The 19,471-nt window shown below is 38.3% G+C and overlaps 2 protein-coding genes across 5 annotated transcripts; one reads left to right on the forward strand and one right to left on the reverse strand.

Moving 5' to 3' along the window:
• Nucleotides 1–65: 65 nt before the first annotated feature.
• On the reverse strand, nt 66–9,140 carry LOC119483529. Of its 4 annotated transcripts, none has more exons than XM_037761732.1 (8): nt 8,486–9,140; nt 8,321–8,358; nt 3,148–3,381; nt 2,572–3,016; nt 2,178–2,529; nt 1,945–2,082; nt 1,382–1,493; nt 66–281 (listed from the first exon to the last, which is right to left on the reverse strand). In XM_037761732.1, exons 2-8 carry the CDS (start codon nt 8,355–8,357, stop codon nt 208–210), a joined length of 1,392 nt encoding a protein of 463 aa, XP_037617660.1. In that variant the 5' UTR covers nt 8,358; nt 8,486–9,140; the 3' UTR covers nt 66–207. The 4 variants fall into 4 exon arrangements, with proteins under 4 accessions (XP_037617660.1, XP_037617663.1, XP_037617662.1 ...); XM_037761735.1 differs by having other exon boundaries at nt 2,178–2,487; nt 2,740–3,016; nt 8,486–9,137; XM_037761734.1 differs by having other exon boundaries at nt 2,178–2,851; nt 2,936–3,016; nt 8,486–9,134.
• Nucleotides 9,141–10,666: 1,526 nt separating this feature from the next.
• Nucleotides 10,667–18,345, forward strand: LOC119483575 (adrenodoxin-like). Its single transcript, XM_037761810.1, has 4 exons — nt 10,667–11,127; nt 15,651–15,775; nt 16,018–16,147; nt 17,418–18,345. The coding sequence occupies exons 1-4, from the start codon at nt 10,988–10,990 to the stop codon at nt 17,524–17,526; spliced, it is 504 nt and encodes a 167-aa protein (XP_037617738.1). The 5' UTR covers nt 10,667–10,987; the 3' UTR covers nt 17,527–18,345.
• Nucleotides 18,346–19,471: the final 1,126 nt, after the last annotated feature.

A 19,471-nucleotide genomic window follows, 5' to 3' on the forward strand; every position in this document is an offset into this window, starting at 1 on the left:
CTGCTAAGGTAAGAATGTCTTATTTCTTTTCAGTGTTGTGTACAGATGTGAAACAGAAACAGATGTAATATGCTTAGTTTTATTCGAGGAAATGCAGATAGATGCAGACGAATGTAGCCCAAAGAAATGGAAACATAATGTCTGTAAGATTGTTAAGAGGGAACAAATCAAAGAGAGTCATCCTCTTTTGCTGTTTCTTTGTGTTTTTCATGCAGTGATCTGGTAAGAACAGATGGACGCTCTCGTCAGTTCACAGTCGGCGGCCGTCCACCAGCTCTCATCTGCAAAAAGGGTAAGAACAGAATTGAAAAACACAATAGAGTTGTTAGAGTTGTGGTTTTTATTTATTTACTTGTTTAACCACAAGTTAAGATATCGGAACATCTCTATATGTAAATCTGTAAATATGTGAAAACTAAACTAAAAAACATCTATTTGTAAAGAGGCTAAGATCATGAAAAAACATTCAGAAATATCTGAAAAATGTCAGAAAAGTATTAGTAAAATATTGAAAAATGTATGAAAAATTTGTAAAATATATTAAAATAGCTGAAAAATATTTGTAAAATATGTGAAAACTAAACAAAATAATATCTATTTGTAAAGAGCCTAAAAGCACGCAAAAAAACATTTGCAAATATGTGAAAAATATCCTAAAAATGTCAGGAAATTATTAGTGAAAAACATTTTTTTTTAAAAATTATGATGGAAAATTATAAGTAAAATATGTGAAAAAATATAAAAACAAATATGTGAAAATTGTCTAAAAAATATTTTAAAAAAATTACAGTAAAATATGTGAAAACTAAACAATTTCCTTACATAGAAATCAGACGACAGGCTGTTAAAGACAACCGAGAAAGTCGTGGAAGGTCTCAGTTTTTAAATTACATTACAATCTGTACATGTAAATTGTTACGTATAGTACCTTTAACGTAAAACACATTCTTTGGGTTATTTCTAAGACCTTATTGTAAAACTATGACAGCGCCCAACATGTCTGGTATTTACAGTAGTATCTAAAATGTATAAATGTGCTAAAGGGACAAAACAATAAGCAGATAGTCAGGTTGTTCTTAGTGCCACAGGGCAAAGATTCCTTCATATAAGTTAATATTTTATCTTATCAAACTTTCCATGACAAAGTCAGACCGTTATCTGAGCTTCACTGATCTGTAACTGATTAATGGTGCAGTTACAGGTGTGATTTTTGCACTTTAATGGCCTATTCAATTCAATGTTTTATACTATTTGCATCATATACTGGACTAAAAGAGTTGGATCTTTGCTTCCCTATCTGATACAGAAGTCTTCTAGGAAATGCTGATTTCAGGCATAAATCATTAGTGTGTGTTAATATGTGTCTGCGACGTGTTCTTACCCATCTTGAACATCTCCACACAGACGGGTTTATCAGTGTGAATGTTGGGGTGACCCGGCATCCAGTCGCTATAACTCCACTCTGACCCGTCCAGCCAGGACGCCTGCTGGTTCTGAGGTGTGCAACATGCATACATTATATCAACAATATGCACACATATAAGCTTGATTAAACCATTCTTATTAAAATGGACAGTTGATATATGAACATATACAGTGGTGGAGGAAGTATTCAGAGCCTTTACTAAAGTGAAACTAGCAGTAACTGTTGCATTGATGTATAAGTGGGATTTTACTTGTGTAGCTTTTTACTTGTCTGGCCTTGTTTAGTGACAGCACAGAAACAGATGGAGCGTTTCAAAAAGAGAAGTTCAAAGGTCAATGTTTTACCAAGGCAAGAATAACACTCTGTCCTGTTGATAACGTATCTGATGACACTCTCCTTGACCTCCAATCTGGACCACAGACTGATGGCGTCACTGAGCACATTCGTAAAAAAAATCGGGTGATGTGAGATCGTTTTCCAGAACATTATTCTGAATGTTTCTAACGAGAGGAACTTGCCTTGACCGTGCCTCCAAGCCAGGTCAACACGGGGTTGCTTTTGCCTCCCTTGGTTACCAGGGAGACCAGACGGGAATGCAGATCGCCAGTGGTTACAGATGCAAGCTCAGCATTTGGGGCGAGAGCTCTGCATAAGGCCTGGAGACAAAGAACGCATTTAATTTGTAGAGCCACAAACAGACTTTTACTATGGGGAGGTCAACAATTATAACGTGAGATGTGATGTGTCTAACCTGTGCATCTTGGAAGGCCAGCAACGTGGGGTTGAACTCATAGCAGTTTCCGTTGATGACCTCCCCCTTACATGCCACCGTCTTGGTCTGGAGCCCAGAGGTGGAGCGTTCAGTTCCCTGTCTAAAGCCCTCTGGGATTGTAAGAATGGGCTTGGTTCCCTGTCTGAAACCAGCTGGAATAGACCCCACGGGTTCGGTTCCCTGTCTGAAACCCTCTGGGATAGACCTCATGGGTTCGGTTCCCTGTCTGAAACCAGCTGGGATAGACCTCATGGGTTCGGTTCCCTGTCTGAAACCAGCTGGGATAGACCTGATGGGTTCGATTCCCTGCCTGAAACCAGCTGGGATAGACCTGATGGGTTCTGTTCCCTGCCTGAAACCAGCTGGGATAGACCCCATGGGCTCGGTTCCCTGCCTAAAGCCGTCTGCGATGTGAAAAGATGCTTCTGTTCCCTGCCTAAAACCCTCTGGGACCTTATGAACAGGTTCAGTCCCTTGTCTGAAACCAGCTGGGATAGACCCCATGGGTTCGGTTCCCTGTCTGAAACCATCTGGGATGGACCTCATGGGTTCGGTTCCCTGTCTGAAACCAGCTGGGATAGACCCCATGGGTTTGGTTCCCTGTCTGAAACCATCTGGGATAGAACTAATGGGTTCGGTTCCCTGTCTGAAACCATCTGGGATAGACCTAATGGGCTCGGTTCCCTGTCTGAAACCAGCTGGGATAGACCTAATGGGTTCTGTTCCCTGTCTGAAACCTTCTGGGAGCTGGGGAACAGAGGGTTCCTCCACTCGGACCCAACCACCACCATTCTTCTGGACTGGAACATCTTCAGGGACTGGAAGACAGAAGAACCTTTAGATTATACAGGCTTGTTTAAGTATAATGAGAGTCTATAAGTTAGTTTGTCGTGGGATAATAAATCATGGCTGAATATCTATAACTTGTGACTATTTCACTTTTTCTCACCCTCATTTGTCAGCCAGTGTCTTCTCTCCATCTCACTGATGTGTTCCTGCACCTCGCCGGTGTTGAGGTCAACAATGAATCTCCTGGAGGGCTCGGTACCCTGTCGGAAGCCGCCAGGAACCGGTTCACGGATGTCAGAGTGTTCAGTGCCCTGTCGAAAGCCATCGGGGAGCTGGTAGGTTGAAGATGTCTTCTGCAAACCTCTGGGGACTACAATTGGGGCAGCTTGGAGGCCTGTGAAGGGTATTTTATAGTTAGATGTTTTTGGCCTTTTCTTCGCCGCTTGAGGGGGCTTCTCAAATGGCAAAGGATCTGCATTCGGTTCGGTTTGTTTGTCCGTTTGTTAGAGGGATTGTGGAAAAACTACTAGCCTAATTTTCATGAAACTTGGTGGAAGGGTGTAGCATAGGCCAAGAAAGAACCTATTCAATTTTGGAGCGGATCCGAATCACGGATAATGTTAGAGATGCTCACATACAGGCAGAAACCCAGTGACCTAGATGGTGTTTGACAACCTGAGACTTCTTTGCAGATTAAACAAAGCCTGTTGACTGATAAAATAACAGGTTGGCCATTTAAATCAATTATTAACAATTGTGCCAGAATAATATGTGCTTTTGTCCTTTAAAAAGATCAAAAACAGTTGAGTTGTGTTCTGTACCTCGTCCTGATAATGATGACCATGATGATGTTAATGAGAATGAAATGATTCCACATAGACATGTAGTAGATGTCACAGTTAATGGTCATGTGGCAAAGGCTCTGGCTGACACTGGTAGTTCGCAAACTTTGGTAAAGTTCAGCCTACTCCACAACTCACTGACTAACTTTGAACGAAATGTAAATATCACATGTGTTCATGGATGTAGGAAAGATTACCCAACTGCAGAAGTGATCATTGAGGTTGAAGGGCAAGCCTTTATGTTAACTGTTGGTGTGCTAGATCACCTAGCATATGATGTAATCCTTGGAGAAGATTTGCCTGTGCTAGACAATTTGGTCCAGCAAAACTCCAGAGCATACTCTTGTGCTGTAGTGACTCGCTCTGTCACCAAGGGGTTAGAACCCCTACCTGATGCAGATGATGGTTTGTTTAAAGGGGGAAATAAGGTTAAGAAAACAAAACGTCAGCGTCGTCAGGAGAAAAACAGAAATCTTGATAAAGCTAAATGTCCTGACCCTTCTCTCCCTTTAACTCCTTCCATTGAACCACAATGGCAAATCCCTGACAATTTCAGAGAGATTCAGGAGAATGACTCCTCTCTGAAACCTCTCTTTGCAAAAGTTTGTGAAATAGATGGGGTCCAAAAAGCTGGCACAGGGGGGCTGAAAGGTGTAATTGGGGATCCCTTTGTCATAAAAGAAAACCTTTTGTATTTGGCAGACATTGAGAATCCCAGACTTGTTATTCCAAAAGAGTATCGTCAAGTAATACTGCATTTGGGTCATACTATTCCATGGGCTGGCCATTTAGGGCAGGCCAAAACCTATAACCGCATTGCTGAGCGCTTCTATTGGCCAGGGTTATACAAAGAGGTACTGGAGTATTGCAAGACATGTCATGATTGCCAGGTGGTGGCCCCCACCAAAATTTCAGACCGAGGCCAATTACAACCATTACCTATTATGAGTGTGCCTTATGAGAGAATAGCCATGGATATCATTGGTCCCCTGCCAAAGAGTAGCAAAGGACACAAATTTGCCCTGGTGATATGTGACTATGCAACCAGATATCCAGATGTTTATCCACTGCGCTCCATTCAGGTCAAACATATAGTTCGATGTTTAGTGGAGTTATTCTCTAGAGTTGGCATCCCTAAAGAGATCTTAACAGATCAAGGTTCAAACTTTATGTCACATCTAATGAAGTCACTGTATTCTCAACTTGGTGTGAAAGGGATAAGAACCACTCCTTACCACCCTGAAACCGATGGTCTTGTCGAGCGATTTAATGGTACCCTGAAACAAATGTTGAGAAAATTTGTTGATGATACTGGCAAAGACTGGGATAAATGGTTGCCTTTCCTTTTGTTTGCATATCGAGAGGTACCCCAGGCTTCAACTGGTTTCTCCCCTTTTGAGCTGTTGTATGGCAGACAGGTGAGAGGCCCTTTGGACATGCTGAAGGAGAACTGGGTGGCTGGTGTGGCAACGTCACCAACAACGAACATCATCTCCTACATTCTGCAGATGCGAGACAAACTGGAAAGTTGCAGAGAAAGAGTCAAAGAAAACATGCTGGAGGCTCAACATAAACAAAAGGTATGGTACGACAAACATGCTCGAGAAAGAGAAATGAAAACTGGACAGAAAGTGTTGGTACTGCTCCCTACTGGGCCGAGTAAGTTACTAGCGAAGTGGCAAGGCCCCTATCCTGTTACCAGAAAGGTGGGCCCAGTAACATATGAAATTTCCTGTCCTGATAAACAAAAACACAAGCAACTGCTCCATGTAAACCTATTAAAGGAATACCATGAAAGAAATCCCTTGGAAACAGGTGGAGAGCATGTTCTGATGGTCCAGGATGTCCAGTCTGAAGATGATGTGGCGGAAGCTGAGGAAGCGGACATGATGCCCTTCAGAGAGAAGTGTAAACCCCAGATCCCTCCAGAGCACCTGAGTGTGGATCAGTGGCATCAACTGGGTGAGCTTAAACAATCTTTCCCATCATTGTTCTCAGAAAAACCTGGCCGAACTGATGTGATAAAACACAAAATTGTTCTGAAGGACACTAAACCTGTTCGCCTGAAGCCTTACAGAATTGCAGAACGAATGATGGAACCACTGAAGAAGGAGGTGCAGATGATGTTGGACATGGGAGTCATTGAACCATCCAGAAGTGAGTGGTCAAACCCCATAGTGCTTGTTCCCAAGAAAAATTGTACTCAACCTCGGTTCTGTTCCGACATGAGGAAACTGAACAGTATTTCCTGTTTTGATTCATATCCCATGCCCCGTATTGATGAGCTGCTAGAGAGAATCGGGAAAGCCAACTACATCACAGCATTAGACCTTTGTAAAGGTTATTGGCAAGTGCCTCTTGACCCATCTTGCAAAGAATACACAGCGTTCCAGATTCCAGGAATGGGCTTGTTCCAGTACACTGTGTTACCCTTTGACCTTCATGGCGCACCTGCGACCTTTCAAAGATTAATGGACATTGTTCTTAATGATTGCTCCAGGTTTTCAGCTGCCTATCTTGATGATGTGGTAATCTACAGTAAATCCTGGGAAGAACACTTGCAGCATCTTGAAATCGTCCTAAGCAAGATACAGGAAGCCGGGCTGACCCTGAATGCAAACAAGTGTTCCTGGGCTCAGGAGGAGGTGAAATACCTTGGGTACCTGGTCGGCCGTGGGCAGATAAGGCCACAAATAGAGAAGATAAAGGCCATACAGATGATTCCAAGACCCCTGTCCAAGAAGCAAGTGAGATCCTTTTTAGGACTGGTGGGGTGGTACAGAAGGTTTGTTCCCCATTTCTCTACATTGGCGGCACCACTCACCGAACTAACAAAAAAATCAACCTCGAAAGTGATATGGAATGATGAATGTGAACGTGCCTTCCAGGCATTGAAAAGGCAGATCTGTCAAGCTCCTGTGTTGCAGAGCCCGGACTTCACGAAAGCATTCCTTGTGCAGGTTGATGCCTCCGGTGTTGGACTAGGAGCGGTGCTAGCCCAGGGGGAACCTGGTGAAGAGAAACCTGTCCTGTTCTTAAGTAAGAAACTGTTTGACCGGGAGAAAAAGTACTCTACTGTGGAAAAGGAGGGACTGGCTATAAAATGGGCTATTGATTCATTGAAGTATTACCTTTTGGGAAGAGAGTTTGTATTGCAGACAGACCACAGACCTTTGAAGTGGATGCAATCCAAGCAGCATCAGAATGCAAGGATTCTGCGTTGGTGCCTAGCCCTCCAGCCATACCAGTTCACCATAGAGCACTGTCCTGGTAAGAAAAACCTTATTGCTGATTATCTGTCACGTTTGCCTGACTTATGTAAGCCAGAGGGGGAGGAGGTGTGAAATGTGAGGAAGCAACAACTCCCTCAGTAGCTGTTTGGTAAAGCCAAGTGGGGTTGATCACAGTTATCTTTGTTTTTCCTTATGTGGGTAGTTAAGGGGTTAATTGACTGACAGGGACTGAGTGGCTCCAAGGTGTGCTCTGATTTCCCAGGTTCTTACTGCAGGTGTCTCCAGTCTGAGCTGATGGCAGCACTCGCCTGATAAGTCAGTTTGAACTGGAAAGGCGGGCTGTTAGGTTATATGACCATGTGTGAAAGTAGAGTTTGGAAAGGAGAGTGGTAAAAAAAGAGCAGCACCAGGCATGTGGTGAGCAGTGTAACTGAATGCAGAGGATGATTTTCCCTCCATGTGTTTTTTCCTTTGTTTGATGGAATTTTTACAGACTGAAAATAAAAGTCTGCCTTATTTTTCAAGCATACTTACCTGCCAGTGTGATGATTTCTCTTCGTGACTTTTCACCTTGCTCTCCTGCACCTCACCTTGCAACAGAGCTTTTCTTTAACAGTGTAATAAATCAATAATGGTCAAAGTCTAAGGCCAGTTGTTCTGATTACGTTTCATTTTGATGCCAAGGCATCTATGAACTATGACATAATCCTCAATCTTTTACTGAATTCCCTAGTCTGTCAAAAGCCTCTAATTAGACATTAATTGTTATATTCTCCAATAAATCAGAGGAAATATGGCACAGGAGGAAAAACAGAAGGCCAGACTATGAAAATTATAATTTCATAAACATTAAGAGGCCTTTATACATACTTTTCTTGTAATGTCAAAGAAAAATTGATCATGAAAATATTTTTTTTTTATTTGGTTTTCTTGAGGGAAGATATTTCACTATCTCAACATAAGTTGATTTTATTGAGATTTTTTCATGATCACGAGAAAAGCTATTTATTTGGCAATTATTCCATGATCGCCACATGAAAAGCTGTCAAAACCCCATTATGTTATGATTTCTGAATAATCAAAATCACTAGAAAACCTCAATTTAGTTATGTCAATATCAAGAAAATATTTTGTGTTCATGATAAAACAAAATCACATCATCTGCAAATTAAAGCATTCAGTAAGACATAAATTAAACGCTGGCATTAAAGATCTTTCTACTACACTTAATGTACCAAACAAGCATGAAAGATCTTACCTGACAGCGTCAGGAACAGCAGCACTAGCTTCATCATCCTGTAAACACCAGATAAACAGAGCAACTTTAAGCTGCTGCTTGATTCTTTCCACTGCCCTGTGCTCTATAAGCAACAGTTAACCGACAGACGGTTGTTTCAGTGTATAGACGAGGTGTGTTGCTTACCTGAGACAGCAGTGAAGAGCACTCAGAAACAAAAAGCCACCCAGTAATATATCACAGTCTTGGTCATAAACCCATAACTAATAACCCTGAATGAGATTATTGATTAATCTGCATGTCCCATAGCTTGATGATAGCTGATATTTGATGCACTTTGCCCTCAAGTCTTTCCTGATAAAGCTTTAAAACTTTGAACACAACACTGGTATAACAGCAGCCAATAAAGTGCAGTTTTCCTTGACATCCTATTATACTGTATACATTCTGTTTTCCAGATTCTGTAAATATGTTGAAGGTGAATGGCACTTGGTGGCTCAATCAATATTTGTTAACGTGGACAGAGATGTAGAGGTCACTAATGGTTGTTTTGGGGAAGGCTGGGCTATAACAGGTGTTAGTACTGTAGACCAGGGATGTAGATAGAAACTCAGGGTACCTGATTCCATTTTTTTCAAAATAAAGTCATATGTTAATTAAATTGGGTGGCTCTATCAATATTTGTGAACGTGGACAGAGCCTGTGGAGGTCACTAATGGTTGTTTGGGGAAGGGGATGTAGTACTGTAGACCTGGTTGTAGATAGAAACTCAAGGTACCTGATTCCAATTTTTCAAAATAAAATACTGGAATTTTATATGCCATATCCAGAATTATTGCAGCAATGTTAAAGTCTGAAGATACATATGGATTCTTTATGAAGTATGTGATAAATACTATCTCTCTGGCTCCACCTGGTGTGTATGCAGTAACATACACACTGCTGATGTAACAACCATAAACAACATATATAATTTAAATCAGAGACGTAATTGTTATGTTGTAAATGCTTTGTAGTACGTGAGCTATTCAACCTGTTCCTATCACGCGGTGCGTACTTATTACGGTGCTTATTGTATTCCCTTGTTTTTATGTTGTAAACAAAGTTCAAGGTTGCCTGTGGCAACTGATTTCGGTTTTCTCCAACCTGTTTGGCAGGAGAGAAGAGTGTGGAGGACGACCTTTTGAACTTTGTTAAGCAATACTTTTGAGTTTCTCGATTTTCATACTCGGGGCACTTACACCGCTTAAAGGGAACGTCCTCATAGTGAAAACTGCTCTAACTCCACACCACCGGCTGACTTAGTAATTTAAAACAAACATAAAAACTCACTCACAGCCTGATTGGTAAACTTTAAGCAAGCACGTGGACAGGCATGGAGCACTTTGTGTTAGCGGCATTAAGCGAGTCATAATTAACCACAACTCAGCAAGAACTCTGTCCGTTTAGCTTTCAAAATAAAATAACCTCTGTTAATGAATGAAAACGTGACAACAGAAAAATGATTAATTACTTTTTCTTAATTATACAACATTTTAACCTTAACCTTTAACCCTCTAACCATCAAGCCAGCCATAACTAACCACAACTCAGCAAGAAGTTAGTCGGTTTAGTTTTCAAAATAAAAGAACCAAAAACATTTTTGATAATGAATGAGAGCATGACAACAAAAATATGATTAATTACTCCCTCTATTTCTTAATTATACTTAATTTTAAACTCTGGATCAGGGGTCAGCAACCTGCGGCTCCGGAGCCACATGCGGCCCTGTGGATTTTTAAAAATGGAAATGAATAACTGTTTATTGTTTACATTTTTATTTATCATTGTTGTAGCTCTATGGTATGACGGTACGATGGAGTGTTAGGGCCACATTGAGGAAAAAATAAATCTGAGATTTCAAAAATAAAGTCATAATATTACGAGAATAAAATCATAGCTTTACGAGAAAAAAAGTCGTAGTATTATGAGAATAAAGTCATAATATAAAGTAGTCATTTTCCGTGTTATTTTTTTTTTTTCTCATAAAGTTATGACTTTATATTTGGAATATTACGACTTTTTTCTCATAAAGTTATGACTTTTTTCTCGTAATATTACGACTTTTTTTCTCGTAAAGTTATGACTTTTTTCTCGTAATATTACGACTTTTTTTCTCGTAAATTAATGACATTATTTATGAAAAATAATCTGGGTTTCTTGCAAAGTTAATATAATATAGGTGTTGCAGCCTAGGCCAGTTTGTGCATTAATCCACCCCAGTTGCTGTTCCAGTCAGTTTTTATTTTGAAAACCTTGACAGGAAGTAGTTTTATCATGTCCTCTGACTTGTTTGTCCTCTCTCAGAGACACATCAGGAGGACTCCTGATTTGATTACATTAATCTGGGTGTGAGATAGCAGCAGATAGCATCAGCCTCTCTCTGTGTGTTTAACAGTTTATCATCATTATCATCACTCAGTAACTAAGACGACGAGCCCGTTGCCATAGTGTTGCCATAGGTGACACGTTACGTTACGCAATGAACGGAGTGACTTCCTCGCAGCTAAAACAAGCTTAGCTTTTAGCTCAGTTAGCTCAGTGAAACACACTCTGTGGGTTTCTCTCCGTGGAGAAGTGGGGACTGCTTGGTGTTTACGTGTTCATTAGAGTCTCAGCTACAATTCGGCTTTGTTTCTTTACTTTAAAATGGCTTTAGTAACCGCGTTAAGACGATTAACTCACGTTAGGTTAGGAGAGTTTTCGTGGAGGACGGCGGCTGCGAGGTTAACGTCTGGAGCCTGGTTGACCGGACAGAGGAGCTTCACCACCGGCACACAGCCTCTAAGGTAGGTCACTGTACTTTTAAAAGAGGCATGTACTGTTTAACTACAAGGTAATGTGTCTCTCAGGCAGGTAACTTTACTTTAAGAGAGTCATATTCTGCTTAAATACAGCACAATGTTTGAACTTGTCGTTTACACCAAACTCCATTCAAAAAACAGCGTTTTACACATGACCTATCTAATCAGCACACCTGGCAGCTTTAGCCTTTCTGCTTGACTGGGGTCAGTGGAGAGAAAACAGTACTAATACTACACAATGTAAAATGAACTGTTTGGTTTATTTGGCTTATTATGTCTGAGCTTTTATTGGATGGTTGCTTTAAAACTTCTAATGTGGTGTTGCATCATTAAAGTGTCACATTTGTGAATGGAGTTTGGTGTGAACTGTGAAATCTTCAACAAAAAATAAATAAAGGTAGCATCTTTTTGTAGTTGTTTTGATTCACTATGTCACTATATATATATACCATTGTGTCACATGTTTTTTTTGTGTCTATTTGTGGTTGTTTTCATCTGTTTGTGGTCATTTTGTGGTTGCTTTGTGTCACATGGTTGTTTTGGGTCTGTTTGTGGTTGTTTTCTGTCTGTTTGTGGTTGTTTTGCGTCTGTTTGTGGTTGTTTTCCGTCTCTTTATGGTTGTTTTGTGTCTCTTTATGGTTGTTTTGTGTCTCTTTGTGGTTGTTTTGCGTCTGTTTGTGGTTGTTTTGCGTCTCTTTATGGTTGTTTTGCGTCTCTTTATGGTTGTTTTGTGTCTCTTTGTGGTTGTTTTGTGTCTCTTTGTGGTTGTTTTGTGTCTCTTTGTGGTTGTTTTATGTCTCTGTGGTTATTTTGTGTCTCATTGTGGTTGTTTTGTGTCTGTTTGTGGTTGTTTTGTGTCTCTTTGTGGTTGTTTTGCGTCTGTTTGTGGTTGTTTTGCGTCTGTGGTCGTTTTGTGTAATATGTTTGTTTTACATGTTTTTGTAGTTGTTTTGCGTGATATGGTTGTTTTGCGTCTCTTTGTAGTTGTTCTGCGTTTGTTTGTGGTCGTTTTGTGTAATATGGTTGTTTTGCGTCTCTTTGTAGTTCTGCGTCTGTTTGTGGTCGTTTTGTGTAATATGGTTGTTTTGCGTCTCTTTGTAGTTCTGCGTCTGTTTGTGGTCGTTTTGTGTAATATGGTTGTTTTGCGTCTCTTTGTAGTTCTGCGTCTGTTTGTGGTCGTTTTGTATCTCTTAGTTGTTGTTTTCTGTCTTTGTAGTCATTCTGTGTCACATAATTGTTTTGCGTATCTTTGTGGTTGTTTTGCGTCTGTTTGTAGTTGTTTTGTGTCTGTGGTCGTTTTGTATCTCTTTGTTGTTGTTTTGCGTGTCTTTGTAATTGGCTTGTGTCATGTGGTTGTTTTGCGTCTTTTTGTGGTTGTTTTGTATCTCTTTATGGCTGTTTTGCATCTCTTTGTAGCCGTTTGATTGAAACAAATTGATCAGGTTTGGATTTAGTGTTATTATTGAGATCTTAAATAGTGTGAAAACTATTAAGTGTATGCCACACAATAGCAACAGAGTGACAGTTTATAGTGTTATCTTCTTAGATATCTCAGGAAAGGCAGATTGAACCTTGGATGGTGCTGAAGTGATCCATCTTTCTGTTCAGGTACAAGGCTTTGACCAAGGCTAGGCTTCCCAGGGCCAAACAGCTTGTTGAGTTGCATAATGTCGGCCTTAAACTGGTCAACACTGTCCCTGTACATGCGTGCATGGCCGGCCTGACTCTCCCATAACTATCATGTTCAAAAGCACAAGTTTCACACAGGTTTTTCCAAGGCAATGCTTGTTTTTGTCATTTAAGGTCATGTGGTGCAGGATAATGTGTGGAGTTTGATAATTGACATCATTTTTTTAAAGCGGATTACACTGGGTTCCCACTGGTCCTGAGGGTTCCTGGAGGTCATGGAGTTTAAAGTTTATGGCTGGGCGGAATCGGACAGTTTCATAGGTTGTCTGGGAAATTTCTAAGTGGAATAGTCTACACTTGAATGCTCTTTATTAGGGTTATCATGGTTGTTTTGGTCTTAATCCACTAAGATTTAGTCGATTAGTCATTTTTTAAATGTTTTTTCATGCTGAATGACGTATTTCCAAGAAACTTATGAGCACATCTTTGAGATTTAAAGATTTTAAGTGGTGCTTTTGTGTGATTCTTTGTGGAGAAACTTAAGATTAAATCAACTGATCGATTAGTAGGGATGCACCGATCTGACTTTTTCAGTCCCGATAGCGATACCTGAGCTTTGGGTACCAGCCGATACCGAGTACCGATCTGATATCAGTGTTTAATTAATAAGCTGTATGCCTCACTGTGTGGAGGTGAATGGGATCAATATTTTATGTGTGAGGAAATATTTAAGTTAAGCCTGATGTTTCAGGCTTAACTTAAATATTTCTTTTCTAAATTTGTAAAACAAAATGTGAAAAATAAATACATAGATATAGATTTACTGAATTTATATTCATTATTAAATTAATACAAATGTGATAGACATCCACCACCTTTTTTATTCTATTTTTTACTTTTATATATATATTTTTAAATATTTGTAATATTATTTATTTTATTTTTATTGTTTGTTTTTTTTGTTGTTGTTGTTGGTAAGGCACATTTTATACATAATTATTTATTTCGTTTAATTATTATTTTTGTTCTATTAGTAAGGCACACTCTTCTGTGAACTGTAAATGTGTATTAGATGACAGATTGTTTATTACAAAGCAGAATAAAAACAGTGTTGAAAAAAATTAAAAGTAATAAATCATACACCAGCAACTTGGTAAAGAAAATCTTCAAAATTAACATAAATTATAATACAAGTGTAAACCTCTTAAATGCAGCACGTTTTGGTTAAAACTTGAACAGGAATTAAAATTCTAGTATATAATGTACTGTATATAGTTTATAAACATAAAGTTGAATTCAATAGATCGGTGCATCCCTATCAAGGACAGCTGCACTCTTTATAGATGATTTATTATTTTATGGAAAGTAAAGGGATTAGTGAGTCTTCATTATCAGTTTTCGTTGGTCTACAAATTGTTTTTTCACAACAGAATGGCGGTAGTCAATGTGTTGCGTGTTCACATGTTTGTTTTCATTGTTGCGGAGTCAGTCAGAAGAATAATAGTGTGATAAATGACTCATCGTTCCTTCTTTCTGGCTACTTTGCTACTGTATATACTTGGTATTTTGTAATATGTTCTGCTCAAGGATTTCAAAGTTCATTGCTCCCATCTCACTTTCATTTTTCAAATCCTGGTTGAAACCTGATCTGGAACAGCCTCTGATTGTGGTATGAAGCTGAACAAGTTGGCATCTTAATTTGATTCCCACTTAAACATTCAAAGTTATAAGAGCGCAGAAGGTTTCTGTTCGCTCATGACTAGTTTGCATAAAACAACCTGTTTATTTGTGCAAGGTGTGGATGTGTCACTGTTGCTGGTGGACATACCAATATACTGTAATCAAATAGAATATGTAATAACTTGGAAAGAACATTAACTTCAGCTAAAAAGTGTCTTGTCTGGCGTGTCTGAGCAGATGAAGAATGTTTGTCCTTGACGGTGCAAAAACAGATCCAGCACTGTTGAAATATGTCATAGTTCTGTGAAAGTCATCGTCTTCAAGGTTTATATAGTGGCAGCTAAACAGAGGTTTAACATGTGTTTTGAGGTAGTTGTTTCACGTCTTTCTGGTCGTTTTGCATCTCTTCATGGTTGTTTTGCATTTCTTTGTAGTTGTTTTGCATCTCTTTGTGGTCATTTTGTGTTTCTATGTAGTCATTTTGCGTCTCTTTGTGGTAGTTTTGCGTCTCTTTGTGGTTGTTTTGCACAGACAATGAAAAATGTTGAAAGTACACCTGCTTATGTGATAAAACTTTAAAAAAAAAAAAGTGATTTACTGATAAGTCACACTCATTTTGAGGAATTCAGTAGGCCATGTAGGAAACAATGATCATTTTCCTGATGCGTCGTGACGTATGATGAACCACTCAAAGTGAAATTTGTCTGCTTGATTTTAGTAAAGGTGATTTTATATAGTTTACACTGTTCTGAGACTTTGAAGCACTTTGGTCTCTGTGGTCTGAGTGTAGTGATGAGCTCTGACCACTAGTGGTCAGTGAACTGCTGTATTTTCACAGCTGTTTACATCTGGTGCGTTCACTGTATTTCTGCATATTCATACACGTGTTTTTTGTTTCTTTGATATATCATTGTCACTATTTTACTTACTTGAGTGTTGAAGTACATTTACATGTATCTGTACTATTTTTTTTTTTTATTCTAAATATTTTATTTCATGCACAAATAGAAGACTTTATATAGCTTATGTATTACAGTTGCACTGTAAATTAAGCACCATTTGTTTTCAATAAAATAAATCTAAAGAGGGCAGTGAAATGTGGTGGAGCCTGACAGGTACAAACAAGTTATTTGTTTGCGTATTGGTGAAAATATGAGTTGGAATTGTTAAACTAAAAGTGTTTGTGTGTGTTTTATCAGGTCAGACAACAAGGTGACGGTCCACTTCATCAACAGAGACGGGGAGAAGATCTCAGTGAAGGCATCGCCTGGAGACTCACTGCTAGATATTGTCATTAATGAAGACCTCGACTTTGATGGCTTTGGTACGTAAACAAGACAGTAAAGGGGATTTTATATAATGACTGATATATTTGATTACATACATGCTGAAAGTCAAACATTTGTACTGTGTCAATTTAGATATTTTCCAAAGTAAAAGTCCCTAGGAGTGTATGATTCAACTTTTTCCCATGGTCTAGTGTTAACAAAAATCTCAATAAATCTTGATATCGAATCGTAATACTTGACAAAAGTGACTAAAAAGTGTATATGTGTGTGGTTTCAGGGGCGTGTGAGGGAACCCTGGCGTGCTCCACGTGCCATCTGATCTTTGACGAGGACGTCTACAAGACTCTGGGGCCGGTCACAGACGAGGAGATGGACATGCTAGATTTAGCCTACGGCTTGACTGACACGTAAGGAGGACACAAACACACAAGCAGGCCTGTAGAAATACACATACATGCACCATTTTCTAGTGAGGGATGAACCTGTTTTTATTGTAGTGGGATTCTATTGAACATAGCAACTTTAATTGGATTTTTATAGAAATTATAGACATTTCTCAGTGGTATCATGTCTGCATAGACTAGAAGACAAGGAATACTTGGTAATTGGATGAATTCATTGTTTATTTCTATGGAAATGGACTTTTGAAAATTACTTTTATGGCATTATTTGAGTTATTTTTCAACATACCATGATGTTTTGAAAATGACATATTATACTATGACTTTTTTTTTTCGACATGCTATAGTATGACTTTTTTTTTCGACATACTATAGTATGACTTTTTTTCAACATACTATAGTATGACTTTTTTTTCGACATACTATAGTATGACTTTTTTTTCAACATACTATAGTATGACTTTTTTTTTCGACATGCTATAGTATGACTTTTTTTTTTCGACATGCTATAGTATGACTTTTTTTTTCAACATACTATACTATGACGTTTTTTTCGACACACTATACTATGACTTTTTTTCAACATACTATAGTATGACTTTTTTTTCGACATGCTATACTATGACGTTTTTTTCGACACACTATACTATGACTTTTTTTCAACATACTATAGTATGACTTTTTTTTCGACATACTATACTATGACGTTTTTTTCGACATACTATACTATGACGTTTTTTTCGACATACTATACTATGACGTTTTTTTCGACATACTATACTATGACGTTTTTTTCGACATACTATACTATGACGTTTTTTTCGACATACTATACTATGACTTTTTTTCAACATACTATAGTATGACTTTTTTTTCGACATGCTATACTATGACGTTTTTTTCGACACACTATACTATGACTTTTTTTCAACATACTATAGTATGACTTTTTTTTCGACATACTATACTATGACGTTTTTTTTCGACATACTATACTATGACGTTTTTTTCGACATACTATACTATGACGTTTTTTTTCGACATACTATACTATGACGTTTTTTTCGACATACTATACTATGACTTTTTTTCAACATACTATAGTATGACTTTTTTTTCGACATGCTATACTATGACTTTTTCCAACATGCTATACTATGACTTTTTTTCAACATACTATACTATGACGTTTTTTTCGACATGCACAAATAACTGTTGCGTAAAACATGCCGACCATGAAGCTAAAGACTTAACAGTCATCTTTTTCTCCCCACAGATCTCGTCTGGGTTGCCAGATCTGTCTGACGAAGTCTCTGGAGGGCATGGTGGCCAGGGTCCCAGAGAGCGTAGCCGACATCCGACAGAGCAAAGACGGATCCTCTTAACCTGCGGCCGGGAAACGTGGACGTCGACAGCGTGACTGTGCCCGGTTAGCACTGAGGGGTATGTGCACAGGGCTCGACGGTGGGTGTTAATCCGTCAGCACTGCTGTATCTGCACAGTTCCTCCTTTTTTTTAAAACTTCCTAGTCACAGCCAACTAGAGCCGGGATGTAAGAATACAGGATTTGGACTCAGAAATAAAGACAAAACATTGTTTTTATCGAAAGTAAACATTTACACACTGGGATTTTTAGAGTTAAACTGTAAACTCTATAACCATTAGCTGCCCTAGTGTAAGGTATTACGACAAACTCTAAGCTAAGACAAATCATATCGTATAAATAATCCGTCCTGATTTAAGGTTTGTCCATTTTAATCTGAAAAACTTTTATTAGTCTCTATGGCGGACACACGAGCATCAGTTTGCAGCAGCATTTTGGCTCAGATAGTCAGTTATTTAAACCACCCGTCACTGCGATACACCTCTAGTCTGCGGCTGTGCCTTTGAATATCGAAGATGTTTCCTCGTAAATATGACTAAATTTAGTAATGTTGTGTAAACTCAGTCATATTCACTGAACAAGGTAAAGCTGAAAAGCTGATTGCAGCCTGTGAACCGATGCAACTAACAGTTCTCTACGCCTTAGAGATTGCGCTGATGCATATTGTATTTTATTCTACACATACTGTTTGATCAGAGCCTTCATGTAACCATATAATTCCATCATGTGATTGTACATAGCTAGAACACACACACACACATATATATCCATATGTATAGAGTGAAAAATAATGTAATAAAAAAAATCCCCTTTCTAACGGCGTGTTGAACTGTCAGTTTGTACATATATTTAGTTAGAAATGAAAATGTTTTTAACCACAAATTTAAACCAATAATTATGCGTTAATCAGGTCATTTTATTTGTAAAAGCAGGTTGTTAGGCTCGTTAACACAGCTTATAAACATATATAGAAAGGAGGCATAGACAGTATAATAAAGCAACACACCTATTTAAACAAAGTTTAGAGCTGCATAAAATACAAAGCTTGAAAAACGTCCTTAAAATTATATTATATTTACAGAATAGAAACATTGCGACGTGATTCATGCAACTCAATACAGGCGTGTGTCAAATCCACATTGTTGGCAAAAACAAATACAAAACAAGGATTATACCTGTAAAGTGTGCTGCAACACGTCATTTAAGAGCTGAGAAGCGCGGTAGAGTAAAGAAAAGTTTATGACCAAAATATTTCAAGACTCACTGCGGATAAAAAAACCTAATCACCTAGAAAAGTCAGTTTAATAACGATATAGGGCTGCACAATTAACAGAATATTAATCGCGATCACTATTTTGTCTTTCCACAATTAAATAAACAAACATGATCGACTGTGATATTTACGATTAAAATGCTCCGCTCATTCTGTGCTGCATTAATCCCAGCTAATGACAGTATGGAGCATATTATGGTGCATTCAAGCTCTACTCAGTAAAATGAGTATTGGGCAATGTAATGAAATGTATTCTTGTAAAATGTAGTTTTTGGTGAGAAACTTGAATAACTACAGTAGTTTGAAGGAGATGTTTTCACAGCAATATAAAATAGATATTAAAGAGATAATTATGACCAGATTAGTGACCTAATACTACCTCAAAACAGCTTTTAATATATATAATTAAAACTACAAATTCAAAGATTTTTTTTTGATCATTAAAAATAAAATCATTAATTTCCAAATCATTTGAATTGCATGTTTTAATGTAAATAACCACTATAGATGACAATAACTAAGTAAAATAATATGAAGAATTTAGCACAACATGGAAGTGAAAGCAGCGCTCTGTTTATTTAAATGTGAATTTGCAATATAAATCTAGGAATAATCGTGATAAATAATTGTGATTATCATTTTGTGCATAATTGTGCAGCCCTATAATGATACT

The sequence above is a fragment of the Sebastes umbrosus genome, chromosome 24, assembly GCF_015220745.1.
Source record: "Sebastes umbrosus isolate fSebUmb1 chromosome 24, fSebUmb1.pri, whole genome shotgun sequence".
Lineage (NCBI taxonomy): Eukaryota > Metazoa > Chordata > Actinopteri > Perciformes > Sebastidae > Sebastes > Sebastes umbrosus.

Excerpts from the sequence above, each read along its gene's own strand:
- LOC119483529 (XM_037761731.1), bottom strand. The coding sequence starts at position 8,357 with ATGATGAAGCTAGTGCTGCTGTTCCTGACGCTGTCAG. Across the intron at positions 1,494-1,944 it reads GGCTTGGAGGCACGGTCAAG|AACCAGCAGGCGTCCTGGCT; the intron begins GCAAGTTCCTCT and ends TGCACACCTCAG. Across the intron at positions 282-1,381 it reads TGTGGAGATGTTCAAGATGG|ATGAGAGCTGGTGGACGGCC; the intron begins GTAAGAACACGT and ends CCCTTTTTGCAG.
- LOC119483575 (XM_037761810.1), top strand. The coding sequence starts at position 10,988 with ATGGCTTTAGTAACCGCGTTAAGACGATTAACTCACGTTAGGTTAGGA. Across the intron at positions 11,128-15,650 it reads ACCGGCACACAGCCTCTAAG|GTCAGACAACAAGGTGACGG; the intron begins GTAGGTCACTGT and ends GTGTTTTATCAG. Across the intron at positions 16,148-17,417 it reads GCCTACGGCTTGACTGACAC|ATCTCGTCTGGGTTGCCAGA; the intron begins GTAAGGAGGACA and ends TTCTCCCCACAG.